The sequence below is a fragment of the Macaca mulatta genome, chromosome 1 (assembly GCF_049350105.2).
Source record: "Macaca mulatta isolate MMU2019108-1 chromosome 1, T2T-MMU8v2.0, whole genome shotgun sequence".
NCBI classification, from domain to species: Eukaryota; Metazoa; Chordata; class Mammalia; order Primates; family Cercopithecidae; genus Macaca; species Macaca mulatta.
Window position 1 is genome coordinate 212,709,137 of NC_133406.1, and position 13,311 is coordinate 212,722,447.

At 43.8% G+C, this 13,311-nt stretch overlaps 1 protein-coding gene and 1 pseudogene across 1 annotated transcript in view; one reads left to right on the forward strand and one right to left on the reverse strand.

Annotated features, from left to right (window-relative positions):
* The first annotated feature begins 1,480 nt into the window (after window positions 1–1,480).
* Window positions 1,481–13,311, forward strand: part of DNAJC8 (DnaJ heat shock protein family (Hsp40) member C8) — a 30,824-nt gene continuing 18,993 nt past the window's right edge. Inside the window, 2 exon segments of the mRNA NM_001261054.1 lie at window positions 1,481–1,585; window positions 5,888–5,989. Of these exon segments, the coding sequence (NP_001247983.1) occupies window positions 1,508–1,585; window positions 5,888–5,989 (180 nt within the window). The 5' untranslated portion in view covers window positions 1,481–1,507.
* Window positions 3,975–4,328, reverse strand: LOC114673451 (small ribosomal subunit protein eS27 pseudogene; annotated as a pseudogene).

Genomic DNA, 13,311 nt, shown 5'->3' on the forward strand with positions numbered 1-13,311 from the left:
GGCCAGATTATCTACCTGATTGATGATTATAAAAATACCTTCTTTGGGCCTGGGTGTGGTGGCTCTTACCTGTAATCCCAGCACTTCGGGAGGCTGAGGCGGGTGGATCACGAGGTCAGGAGTTCGAGACCAGCCTGACTAACCCCATCTCTACTAAAAATACAAAAATTAGCTGGGTGTGGTGACACGTGCCTGTAATCTCAGCTACTCAGGAGGTTGAGGCAGGAGAACCACTTGAACCTGGGAGGTGGAGGCTGCAGTGAGCTAAGATCATGCCACTGCACTCCAGCCTGGGCAACAGAGCAAGACTCTGTCTCAAAAAAACAAAACAAAACAAAACAAAACAAACCTTCTTTGTTTTGTATGAAATAGTAAAACTGGCTTTGTTGATCATATTTTAGTTAAGAAAATAGCAGCCCTGCCTGATATTTTGTTTAATTCCATTTACATGAAATATCCGGAATAGGTAAATCCATATAGATAAAACACAGATTGCTTGTTTTCAGGGACTGGGGAGAGCGGCCGAATAGGGAGTAACTGCTTAATAGGTACTAGGTCTCTTTGGCCAGGCGCGGTGGCTCACGCCTGTAATCCCAGCACTTTGGGAGGCCAAGGCGAGTGGATTACGACGTCAGGAGATCGTAGACCATCCTGGCCAACATGGTGAAAATCCGTCTCTACTAAAAATATAAAAATTAGCCGGGCATGATGGTGGTGTGTGTCTGTAATCCCAGCTACTCGGGAAGCTAAGGCAGGAGAATCACTGGAACCGGGAGGCGGAGGTTACTGTGAGCCAAGATCGCACCACTGCACTCCAGCCTGGGTGACAGAGTGAGACTCCGTCTCTAGACAAAACAAAACAAAAAACAAACAAAAACAAAACAAAACAAAAAAACCTTAGTACTAAGTCTCCTTTTGAGGTGATGAAACTATTTTGGAACCAGATAGACATGGTGGTTGCAGAACATTGTGAATGTTCTAAAGACCACTGGGCACAGTGGCTCATGCCTGTAATTCCTGTACTTCCGGAGGCCTGGGCAACATGGCAAGACCCCGTCTCTACAAAAGTACATAAAATTAGCCGGGCATGGTGGTGCGTGCCTGCAGTCCCAGCTACCGAAGGCTGAAGTGAGAGAATCGCTTGAGCTTGGGAGGTCGAGGCTGCAGTGAGCTGTGATTGCACCACTCGACTGCAACCTGGACCACAGAGATCCTGTCTCAAAAATAAATAAATAAATAAACTCACTGAATTATTCACTTTTTCTTTTATTATTTTTTTACCTAACAACAATAAATTAAGCAAATAATTTACTTTAAAGTGGTTAATTATATGTTATGTGTAATTCTTTTAAATGTTAAAAAGGCCACCTAGGTTTAAAGTGCTTGGCTGGGCTGCGAGCCCTTTAAGAACCTCTCAGACGGGAGGCGGGGCTAGAGGGGCGGACCTGTAAGAATCACGTGGGGCGACGCCTGCGCAGATGGGTCACGTGGTGGCTGGGCCGGGGAAATGGCGGCTTCAGGAGAGAGCGGGACTTCGGGCAGCGGAGGCAGCACCGAGGAAGCCTTTATGACCTTCTACAGTGAGGTGAACACAGAGTGAGGAGTAGTGGCACCGGGGCGACCTCTCCCAGATCTGCTTTCCCGGTGGACAAAGGCAGTGGCCGCCTGGCCTGGACCGTTGGGCGATTCCTTCAGTCCAATCTTCGGGGTGGCGGGGGTCTGGGGGTGTGTGAGCGTCTCCCACTGATAGCTGCTGGGAGATCCCCTGGGCAACGAAAGAGGGGATGGTGTTCGACCTATCCAGGGAGGTGGCGAGTGCGTCCAACGTAGTGCGGGCGCGCGGGCAGAGTGCCCCAAGTCCGCGGAGTCGGGGGCTGGCAGAGGCTGGGCCCTTCCTGGGAGTGACTTAGCCTTCTTGTCCCCCAAGACGTTTCTTAGTCCTCTGTAATGAGTTGTTTTAGTGGTTGTTTCTGCCATTCACTAACGCCAGGCACTGTGCATCATGCCAGTTAGGCATTATATTACCCCCCCTTTATAGATGACGAACCTGAGGTTTAGGGAGGTGAAATAGTTTGGGGCCTTACAGTAGGTTACAGCTTGCTCGGTGGTATGTTAGGACAGCAGTGGGCATGTTCTGAGCCTCCTTTACTATCGAATCTCCAGCGCCTAGTATTTAGTGGATGCTCAGTAAATATTTGTTGAGTGAATGAATGAATAAATGAAATAAAAGCATGCCTTTTGGAGTCAGAATCTCAGATTAAATTCTTGCAAGGGGCTGGGCACAGTGGCTCACATCTGTAATTCCAGCACTTTGGGAGACCCAGGCGGGAGGAACCCTGAAGCTTGAGGCTGCAGTGAGCTATGATCGGACCACTGCACTCCATCCTTGGCGACAGAGGGAGACCCTGTCTGAGTCAGAATCTCAGATTAAATTATTGCAAGGGGCTGGGCACAGTGGCTCACATCCGTAATCCTAGCACTTTGGGAGGCCCAGGCGGGAGGAACCCAAAAGCTCGAGGCTGCAGTGAGCTATGATCGGACCACTGCACTCCATCCTTGGTGACAGAGACCCTGTCTCTTTAAAAAGAAGAAAAAAAAGGATAGAAAAAAAAATTCTTGGCGGGCGGGGTGGCTCACGCCTGTAATCCCAGCACTTTGGGAGGCCGAGATGGGCGGATCACGAGGTCAGGAGATTGAGACCACGGTGAAACCCCGTCTCTACTAAAAATACAAAAAATTAGCCGGGCGTGGTGGCGGATGCCTGTAGTCCCAGCTACTCAGGAGGCTGAGGCAGGAGAATGGCGTGAATCCGGGAGGCGGAGCTTGCAGTGAGCCGAGATAGCACCACTGCACTCCAACCTAGGCGACAGAGCGAGACTCTGTCTAAAAAAATAAAATAAAAATTCTTGGAAGATAGTTAACCTGACTGGACTGGGATTGAATTCTTCTTCTTCTTCTTTTTTTTTTTTTTTTTTTGAGACGGAGTTTTGCTCTTGTCGCCCAGGCCTGGAGTGCCGTGGCATGATCTTGGCCCACTGCAACCTCCGCCTCTCGGGTTCAAGCAATTCTCCCGCCTCAGCCTCCCAAGTAGCTGGGATTACAGGTGCCTGCCACCACGCCTGGCTAATTTTTGTATTTTTGGTAGAGACGGGGGTTTCACCATGTTGCCCAGACTTGCCTCAAACTCTTTATTTATTTATTTTGAGACAGAGTCTCACTCTTGCCCAAGCTGGAGTGCACAACTTCTGCCTCCTGGGCTCAAGTGATTCTCCCACATCAGTAGCTGGGACTACAAGCTCGTGCCACTATGCCTGGCTGATTTTTGTATTTCTTTGTAGTGACAGGATCTTTCTGTGTTGCCCAGGCTGGTCTGAAACTCCTGGGCTCAAGCAGTCCTCCCGCCTTGGCCTCCCAAAGTGTTGGGATTACAGGCATGAGCGACTGTGCTTGACAAGAGAATTAATTTTAAAATAAACATTTTCATGAGTACTAAAGTTATTGTATAAGAAAGCGTTTCATAAAAAAATAAAGTGGAAGCATCTTTCTTAGGGTTCAACAAGGCAGAAGATGGGATCTCTAGGTTGGCATGGGTTTGAGATATGGAGTTGCTCCCCAGCAGGCTGTGAGCTATTCAGGGTTAAGGACCGTATCACATTCATCTTTTATTTCTTGCATTTGTAACAGTGCTTGTTACATAGTAGTTTCTCCAAAGTACTAAATTTAGGTTTAGACACCTGGCAGGCGCTACCTGTAGTCTCAGCTGCTCTGACGGCTGAGGTGGGAGGATTGGAGGATCACTTGAGCCCAGGAGGTGGAGGTTGCAGTGAGCCATGATCTGTCTTCTGTCACTGCAGTACACCCTGGGTGACAGAGCAAGACCCCTTCTCAAAAAAACAAAAACAAACAAAAAACCAAATAGCAATCTTTGTTTGTTTGAATTGGATGGGAAAAAATATCTAAGGAAGGATGCTTCATTTTTTTTTTTATCCAAAATGTGTTTATTGAGATGATTTCCCACTCATCTTGATTCAGAGTGCTTTTAGTGCTGCTTCCTCCTAAAGGAACATCCTTCTGTAAGCCTTGCTTTTCATCCTGTAGGCTGGCAGAGGACAGTGGAACAGCCAACACACAAAACTACCGTTTGTGCATGGCTGAAGACCATGGTGATTTTATAGCATCCTGGGCATTTCACATCCATGAAGTAGAAATTGGGGCTCTGCACCAGGCGTTTCTTCTTGTGTTTCCTCTTCTCTTCTGGGAAGGGATGAAGGAGATCCTTTGTGAGAGGCATGTTCTTGTGTGGGTAGGTCGTCACCGCTGGAAAAAAGGCTTCAGTCATTTTTTTAAAAAATAGAGATAGGGTCTTGCCATGTTGCTCAGGTTGGTCTTGAATTCCTGCGCTCAAGTGATCCTCCTACCTCACATTCCCAAAGTGCTGGGATTACGGGCATAAGCCACCACACTGGCCTCATTCATTTAACAGATGTTTATTGAACATTTGAAGTGTACTAGTGTGCTATTCAGGTGTTGGGGATATGGTAGTGAACAAAAGAGGAAAAAAAATCCTGTTTTCATAGAGTGAAGAGGGAAGATGTCTAGAAGGAATGACTTTCTATGTTAATGAAATTCTTTCCAACCTTGTTTTGGCCATAGGAATAAAGATGATATATAGCATACCAGAGATTCATTCCAACTAGCATTCCAACTCTGACAGTGACACCAAGAATGTTTTCCTGGGACTGCCTGGTGCTTGTTCTCCCTGGCATTGTCTTCAGGTCAGGGATTTTTCTTTTTTCTTTCTTTCTTTTTTTTAAAATTAAAAATAGAGACGGGGTTTCGCCGTGTTGCCCAGGCTTGTCTCAAACTCCTGAGCTCAAGCAATCCACCCACCTCAGCCTCCCACAATGCTGGGATTACAGGTGACAGCTACTGCACCTGGCCAAGTCAGGGATTTTTCCTAACACTATTAGAATTAGGTGGTGGAGTTATTTGTTCCTTCCCATCAACAGTTTTAAATGCTGCTCATAGTTTATGTCTTACTGTGATTGTATTTTTCCTTTTTTTGCTCTTTAAATTTTTTTTCTTTTTTTTTCCCCCACAGAGAAATCTCTTTTTTTTTTTTTTTTTTTTTGAGATGGAGTCTCGTGGTGTCGCCCAGGCTGCTGGAGTCCAGTGGTGTGATCTTGGCTCCTTGTAACCCCTATCCCTGGGGTTCAAGCGATTCTCCTGCCTCAGCCTCCTGAGTATCTGGGACTACAGGCCATGCCACCACGCCCGGCTAATATTTTGTAGTTTTAGTAGAGATGGGGTTTCACCATGTTGGCCAGGATGGACTCCATCTCCTGACCTCGTGATCTGCCCACCCTGGCCTCCCAAAGTGCTGGGATTACAGACATGTGCCACTGTGCCCAGCCTATTTTTTTTTTTTTTCCTTAAAATTAAAAGCTATAAATGAAGTATAACCACACACAAGCACATCTTCTGTCATTAAAGTGGAAGTTCTTTAAAGGCTGTGACTTATTTATCTTTGAATCCTCTTGATGCATGCTGTGGGGTCAAACTGTTGGGGTTAAAATTCTGGCTTACAAGTTGGATAATTGGGAACAAGTCAGTTATCTTCTCTAAGCCTCAGTATTCTTATCTGTGAAATAGGTACAATAGCAGTATCTACCACATAGGGTTGTTGAGATTAATAAATACATGTAAGGTTTTTATATTAAAATTCAACAAATGGTAGTTGTAATTTCTCAAAGCGTTTATCAAAATGTCTTGCACATGGTAAACACACAAATGTTTGTTGAACATATCAGTGAACGTTGTGTTAAGATAAACAATTCAGTTTGTTATTGAATTCTATTAATGAAGTTTTTAATCCTCATAATTTTAGGTGAAACAAATAGAGAAAAGAGACTCGGTTCTAACATCGAAAAATCAGATTGAAAGACTGACCCGTCCTGGTTCCTCTTACTTCAATTTGAACCCATTTGAGGTAAGCTGATTGGTGTTGCTAGGACCTCTGTAATGGAGGGTGTTTGCATAGCTGCAGGCATACCTACATCGGAATACATACCTAATTTATATCATCGTTAGGATTGTGAAAAATGGTGGAGTAAAGTGATGGAATTTGTATAGTACAAATTGAGTATTCCTTATCCAAAATGCTTAGGACCAGAAGTTTTTTGGATTTTGGATTTTTTTTGGGATTTTGGAATATATACATCCATTCTACTCACTTGCTGGTTGAAGCATCCCGAATTAGAAAATTCAGGATGTTAATGAGCATTTTCTTTGAGCATCAATTGACTCTCAAAAAATTTCAGATTTTGGAGCATTTTGGATTTTGCATTTTGCCTTTAGAGGTACGTAACTGTATATAGATTGTCTTTAAACTTGGTTGGTTTTACTGAGCAGAACTGGAGAGGCAGCATGTTAAGAAAAGTGAGATGGGCACATACCTTTCATCATCTTTTAGCAACCCAAATATATAAGGATTTAATTTCAGATGTGAAGGGGCGGCTAACTCTGATAAATTTAGGATTCTTTTTTTTTCTCTTTTTTTTTGAGACGGAGTCGTGCTCTGTCCCCCACGCTGGAGTGCAGTGGCGCGATCTTGACTCACTGCAACCTCCTCCTCCCGGGTTCAAGCAATTCTCCTGCCTCAGCCTCCCAAGTAGGTGGGATTACAGGTGCCTCCCACTGCGCCTGGCTAATATTTGTATTTTTAGTAGAGATGGGGTTTCACCATGTTGGCCAGGCTGGTCTCGAACTCCTGACCTTGTGATCCGCCTGCCTCAGCCTCCCAAAGTGCTGGGATTACAGGCATGAGACACCGCTCCTAGCCTAGGATTCTTGATTTAAACTACTTGTTAAAACTTTTCTGTTTCACTATAGTAAATACCAAAAACCCAACAACAACAAAACAAAGATCACAGGATTTTAGATAAGTGAATATACTTTTTGATTTTCTTAATTTTATAACTTTAAACTTTTCCTGGTTATAAAAGTAAATCATATTTCTTGTAAATGTACAGAAAGCAAGAATAATCATGTATAATCCCACCTAAGAGAGATAGCCACTCATGTTTACACTCAAACTGTTTTGCTTAAAAACAGGGAGCATCATACACTTAGTCCTTTTTTTTTTTTTTTTTTTTAAAGAGATGGAGCCTCATTATGTTGCCCAGGCTGGATTAGAACTCGTGGGCTTAAGTGATCTTGACCTGCTTAGCCTTTGGAGTAGATGGGACTACAGGCTTATGGCACCACGCCTGGCTCAGCTCAATACGGTTTTATTTTGTTTTGTTGTATTTTTTTGAGACAGGGTCTCATTGTCACCCAGGCTGGAGTGCAGTGGTGCAATCATGGCTCACTGCACCCTTGAACTCCTGGGCTCACATGATTTGCCCACCTTGGGCTCCCAAAGTGCTGGGATTACAGCCATTCGCCACCATGTGCAGCCTCAGGGCTGTTTTAAATGCTTTTTTTTTTGAGATGAAGCCTCACTCTGTCACCTAGGCTAGAGTATAATGATACGATCTTGGCTTACTGCAACTCCACCTCCCAGATTCAAGTGATTCTCCTGCCTCAGCCTCCCGAGTAGCTGGGATGACAGGTGCCTGCCATCATGCCCGACTAATTTTTATATTTTTAGTAGAGACGGGGTTTCGCCATATTGTCCAGGTTGGTCTCGAACTCCTGAGCTCAGGTGATTCACCTGTCGCGGCCTCCCAAAGTGCTAGGATTATAGATGTGAGCCGCTGCCTGGCCAAAAAAAAAAAGAAAAATTAATTTTTCTTTTTATTTTTTGCAATTCTTGACAAAATATTAACATCTTTAATCATAAATGAACTCTTCAGAAATCAGTACAAAGAGACTAACATTACACGGGAAGTGAAAATAAAAGGAACAGAGGAAAATGGAATAGCACAAATGAGTTATAAGGCTATATGAAGATGACATATAGTTAATACTAATAGTTGAGAAAGCAATTTCATTATAAATTACATTATCAATGCTTACCAATATTGATATCTGATGTTTGTACAACTTTAGGAAATGAAGAGTTCTCAGATACTCAGGAAACTTACTCTAGTCATGAGGAATTTACTCAAAAATGTAGATTTTTGCATAAACTTGGCCCCAGCAATTCCAAACCACAGGAATCACTCCGATGAAGTAGTTGGATACACACACATATACATACATATTTACTACATGGTAGATGTGTAAGTAATATATCATCCCCCAAGAAACTATTTATGAACTGGTTATAAAATAATAGCCTGGGGGGTAAAGAAAAATTCTGTATAATTTATTTAATCATTTCTTTATTGTGGAATAGTTCAGCTAGTTTATTTCTTTCTAGATTTGTTTTTTTTTGAGATGACGTCTCACTCTGTTGCCAAGGCTGGAGTGCAGTGGCGTAATCTCGGCTCACTGCAACCTCCGCCTCCTGGATTCAAGCGATTCTCCTGCCTCAGCCTCCTGAGTAGCTGGGACTACAGGCACGTGCCACCACGCCTGGCTAATTTTTGTATTTTTAGTAGAGATGGAGTTTCACCATATTGGCCAGGCTTTTCTCAAACTCCTGACCTTGTGATCTGTCTCCCTCGGCTCCCAAAGTGCTGTAATTACAGGCGTGAGCCATCACACCTGGCTCTTTAAAAAATTTTTTTAACAGGCAGCCCTTGAACCCGAATAGGTTTAGAGAGACTCCCTAAACTACTTTTTAATTGTTCACATTTACAAATAATTTTGAAGCGAATATTTTTGTATCTGTTAAATAATAGAAACAACACTTATTGGGCACTTAGAAAAAACTCCCCTCACTTTTTTTTATTGTGGAAAAATATACATAACATAAAATTTGCCATTTTAGCCAGGTGTGGTGGCTTATGCCTGTAATCTCAGCATTTTGGGAGGCCGAGGTGGGAGGATCATTGGAGGCCAGGAGTTCAAGACCAGCCTGGCCAACATGGCGGAACCCCGTCTCTACAAAAATAATACAAAAATTAGCTGGGCATGGTGGTGCATGCTTGTAATCTCAGCTACTTGGGAGGCTAAGGCCCAAGAATCACTTAAACCCAGGAGGTGGAGGTTGCAGTGAGCCGAGATTGCGCTACTGCACTTCCAACCTGGGCGACAGAACAATACTGTCTCCAAAAAAAAAAAAAAAATTACCATTTAAATTATTTTGAGTTTTACAATTTAGTGGCATTAAATACATTCACAGTGTTGTGTAACCATCACCACTGTTCATATTCAGAAATTTTTCGTCACCCCAACTAGAAACTTTGTATCTGCTAAACAGTAAGTCCTCATTTTCTCCCTGACCCCTGGTAACCTCTACTCTATCTACTTTGTCTATGAATTTGCCTCTTCTAGGAAACCCATGTAAGTGGAATCATACTGTATTTGTTACTTTGTATCTGGCCTATTTCACTTAGCATGATATTTTCAAGGTTCATCGATTTTCTGTTTTTTGAAGAGTAATGTTTCAAGAATTTTTTCATTTTGAAACAGTCTCAGATTAACAAAGATTTCAAATACAATATGAAGACTTTTCCTTGAACTCTTTGAGAATAAATTGTTAGAATGATGATCCATCACCCTGATATACTTTAATGTGATTTTTCTACAACTATCCTCTTACTGAACCACAATGTAAACTATCAAAATCAGTAAATGAACATTGAAACATTGTTACTTTGTAAATCATCAGACCCCATTCAAATTTTACTAATTGTCCCAAAAAAATCTTTCTCAGGGCCTCTCTGAATACATTGTTACTATATAATCATCAGACCCCATTCAGATTATACTAATTGTCCCAAAAAGGTATTTTTCAGAGCCTCTCTGTTGCTCAGCTCACTGCATAGCTCACTGCAACCCCGAACTCCTGGGCTCTGGGCTCAATTGATCCTCCCACCTCAGTTTTTCAAAATATTGGGATTAAAGGTGTGAGCCACTGTGTTTGGCTCTTTAGTTTGTTTGTTTGTTTGTTTTGAGACAGAGTCTCACTCTGTCGCCCAGACTGGAGCGCAGTGGCAGGATATTGGCTCACTGCAACCTCTGCCTCCCTGGTTCCAGTGATTCTCCTGACTCAGCCTCCCAAGTAGCTGGGATTACAGGCACCTGCCACCATGCCTGGCTAATTTTTTTTTTGTGTATTTTTAGTAGAGACGAGGTTTCGCCCTGTTGGCCAGGCTCGTCTCAAACTCCTGACCTCAAGTGATCTTCTAGCCTTGGCCTCCCAAAGCGCTGGGATTACAGGCATGAGCCACCGTGCCTGGCCTCTTCTTTTGATTTAACTTGTAAGGCCCTGTCAGGCGAGCACTGTAGTCTTTTCCTGTTTGTTTTGTTCAGCACCTTGGAAGGAAAGGTGCTTATCTCACAGGACACTGGAACTGGCACATCTTTAATAGGTCAGAGAGTTCAGGTGTGACCTAATACTGGATTCCTTTTTCAAGCAGAAGATCCTAAAGGAGACTGCTGTTATATTTTGAGTTCAGGAACTTACCTGAATGCAACAGTTAAGCATTTTTGTTTCTGTGTGATGATCAATTAGCTCCCTGAGGTTCAAGACTATAGGTCTCTCCCTCCATATCCTCAAAGCCTGAGACACAACAGGTGTTCAGAAAAACCTTCCAAGAATCTGAACAGACCTGTGTGCTTGCAGCCATGTTGGTAATAAGGCATTTATCATTTTTGTCAGAAATACTTATTACTTGTCTCTCCCTTATCTACTGTGAGAACAGTAATTCTTTTTTTTTTTTTTTTTGAGACGGAGTCTTGCTCTGTTGCCCAGGCTGGAGTGCAGTGGCGCGATCCTGGCTCACTGCAAGCTCCGCCTCCTGGGTTCAGGCCATTCTCCTGCCCCAGCCTCCCGAGTAGCTGGGACTACAGGCGCCCGCCACCTTGCCCGGCTCATTTTTTGTATTTTTAGTAGAGACAGGGTTTCACCGTGGTCTCGATCTCCTGACCTTGTGATTTGCCTGCCTCGGCCTCCCAAAGTGGTGGGATTACAGGCGTGAGCCACCGCGCCCGGCTGAGAACAGTAATTCTTAAATTCTGTGAGGACAGTAGAGTTATGGTTAGAATGTGTCCCCCAGATTCATGTGTTAGAAACTTAATCCCAGTACAGCAGCTTTGTGGGGTGGGGCCTAATAAGAGGTGATTAGATCACAGGGACTCTGCCCTCACAAATGGATTAATATTCTCAGCTTGGGAGTGGATTAGTTATCTCAAGAATGGACTTGTTATATATGTGAGTTTAGCCCCCTCTTGCCCTTACCTGATGACGGCCCCTCAACCTTGAACTTCCCAGCCTACAGAAGTATAAGAAATACATTTATTTTCTTTATAAACTGCCCAGTCTATGGTATTCTGTTCTGGCAACACAAAACAGACTAAGAAAAGTAGTGAGCACAGTATCTAGCTATATTAGAAACTTTTTGTGGTCTAAAAGTTGGTACTGAATGTATAAAGCTGGCTTCAAAGAGGACCAGCCACAGGTAAAAGTTCATTGTCTTCACTGTGCCACATGTGACACCCCCAACTCTTAAAGACAAAAGAGGAGTTGGATTGGCTTTGAAGGCACTCAGTGAATATTCGTTCTGATATAACTCTTGGAAAAATAACTTTTGGAGTGTGTGTTTGTATGTGTATGTAGGTATATATACTGTCTTCTTTTTTGCCCAATCATGTGGTGAAAGTAAGCTCCAGATGTTAACAGTTAATGCCTAAATACTTTAGCGTGCATCTCCTTGAAACAAGAACACTTCCACGTAACCGCAACACCACTATCACGTATTGGAAGATCACACTAAGAAAGAATAGAAAGGCTGGGTACAGTGGCTCACGCCTGTAATCGTAGCACTTTGGGAAGCTGAAGTGGGCAGATTGCCTGAGTTCAGGAGTTTGAGACCAGCCTGGCCAACATGGTAAAACCCCATCTGTACTAAAATACAAAAAATTAGCTGGATGTGGTGGCACGCGCCTGGAGTCCCAGCTACTCAGGAGGCTGAGGCAGGAGAATTGCTTGAACCCAGGAGGCGGAGGTTGCAGTGAGCCAAGATTGCTCCACTGCACTTGACAGAACAAGACTCTGTCTCCAAAAAAAAAAAAAAAAAGCCTCTAATAAAATTAGAGTTTAGGAAATTTTAGCCATAGGAAAACAACATTAAGTAACTTTATCCAGCATACAGTCGACATGCAGATGGGCCCAGCTGTCCCCAAAATCTCCTTTATCACTATTTTAGTTTTTTTTTTTAAACTCAAGAACCACTGTAGGCCGGGTGCGGTGGCTCAAGCCTGTAATCCCAGCACTTTGGGAGGCCGAGACGGGCGGATCACGAGGTCAGGAGATCGAGACCATCCTGGCTAACACGGTGAAACCCCGTCTCTACTAAAATACAAAAAAAATTAGCCGGGCGAGGTGGCGGGCGCCTGTACTCCCAGCTACTCAGGAGGCTGAGGCAGGAGAATGGCGTGAACCCGGGAGGCGAGGCTTGCAGTGAGCTGAGATGCGGCCACTGCACTCCAGCCTGGGCAACAGAGCCAGACTCCGTCTCAAAAAAAAAAAAAAAAAAAAAAAGAACCACTGTAACCATTTTACTATCTGTATATATCCCATAACATCATGTTGTAATCCCCAAATACAGCAAAATTTATTTTTAAAAAAGAAATCAGTCAGCGTTTATGTATTACATTTGGCGTGATTAGTTGTAAGCTATAGCCTTATCAGAGGCTTTCTTTGTGAGGGTGGGACAAATTCTGTTCTTCATTTATTTTGGGTGCCTTCTGGGATTCGTTGGACTTTGGTTTGCCCCTAGAGATTCCTTTTCCTCAGAACTAGTGGCTTTCCTATGAATATTTTTGTATGAACAGTCACCGCCCCTCGTCTGTAAATCTTATGGGACTTGGCTGTTCCTATTGAGTGACTTTCCCAATTCCTTTCTCCCTTGGGAAGGTGTGAGAGTGGGGCTCACTGACTTGAAAATTTTCATTTTCTTGCGCCACCACGCCTGGCTAATTTTGTATTTTTAGTAGAGAGGGGTTTCTGCATGTTGGCCAGGCTTGTCTCAAATGCCTAGCCTCAAGTGGTCTCCCTGCCTTGGCCTCCCAAAGTACTGGGATTACAGGCGTGAGCCACTGCACCTGGCCAGGGAGACCCCATCTCTAAAAAAGTTTTAAAAAGTCACCGGGCATGGTTGTGTGCTCCACGCGCTTACAGTCCTAGTTGCTCAAGAGGCTGAGACCAGAGGCCCACTTGAGCCCCAGAGCTCGAGACTGCAGTGACCTATGATTATG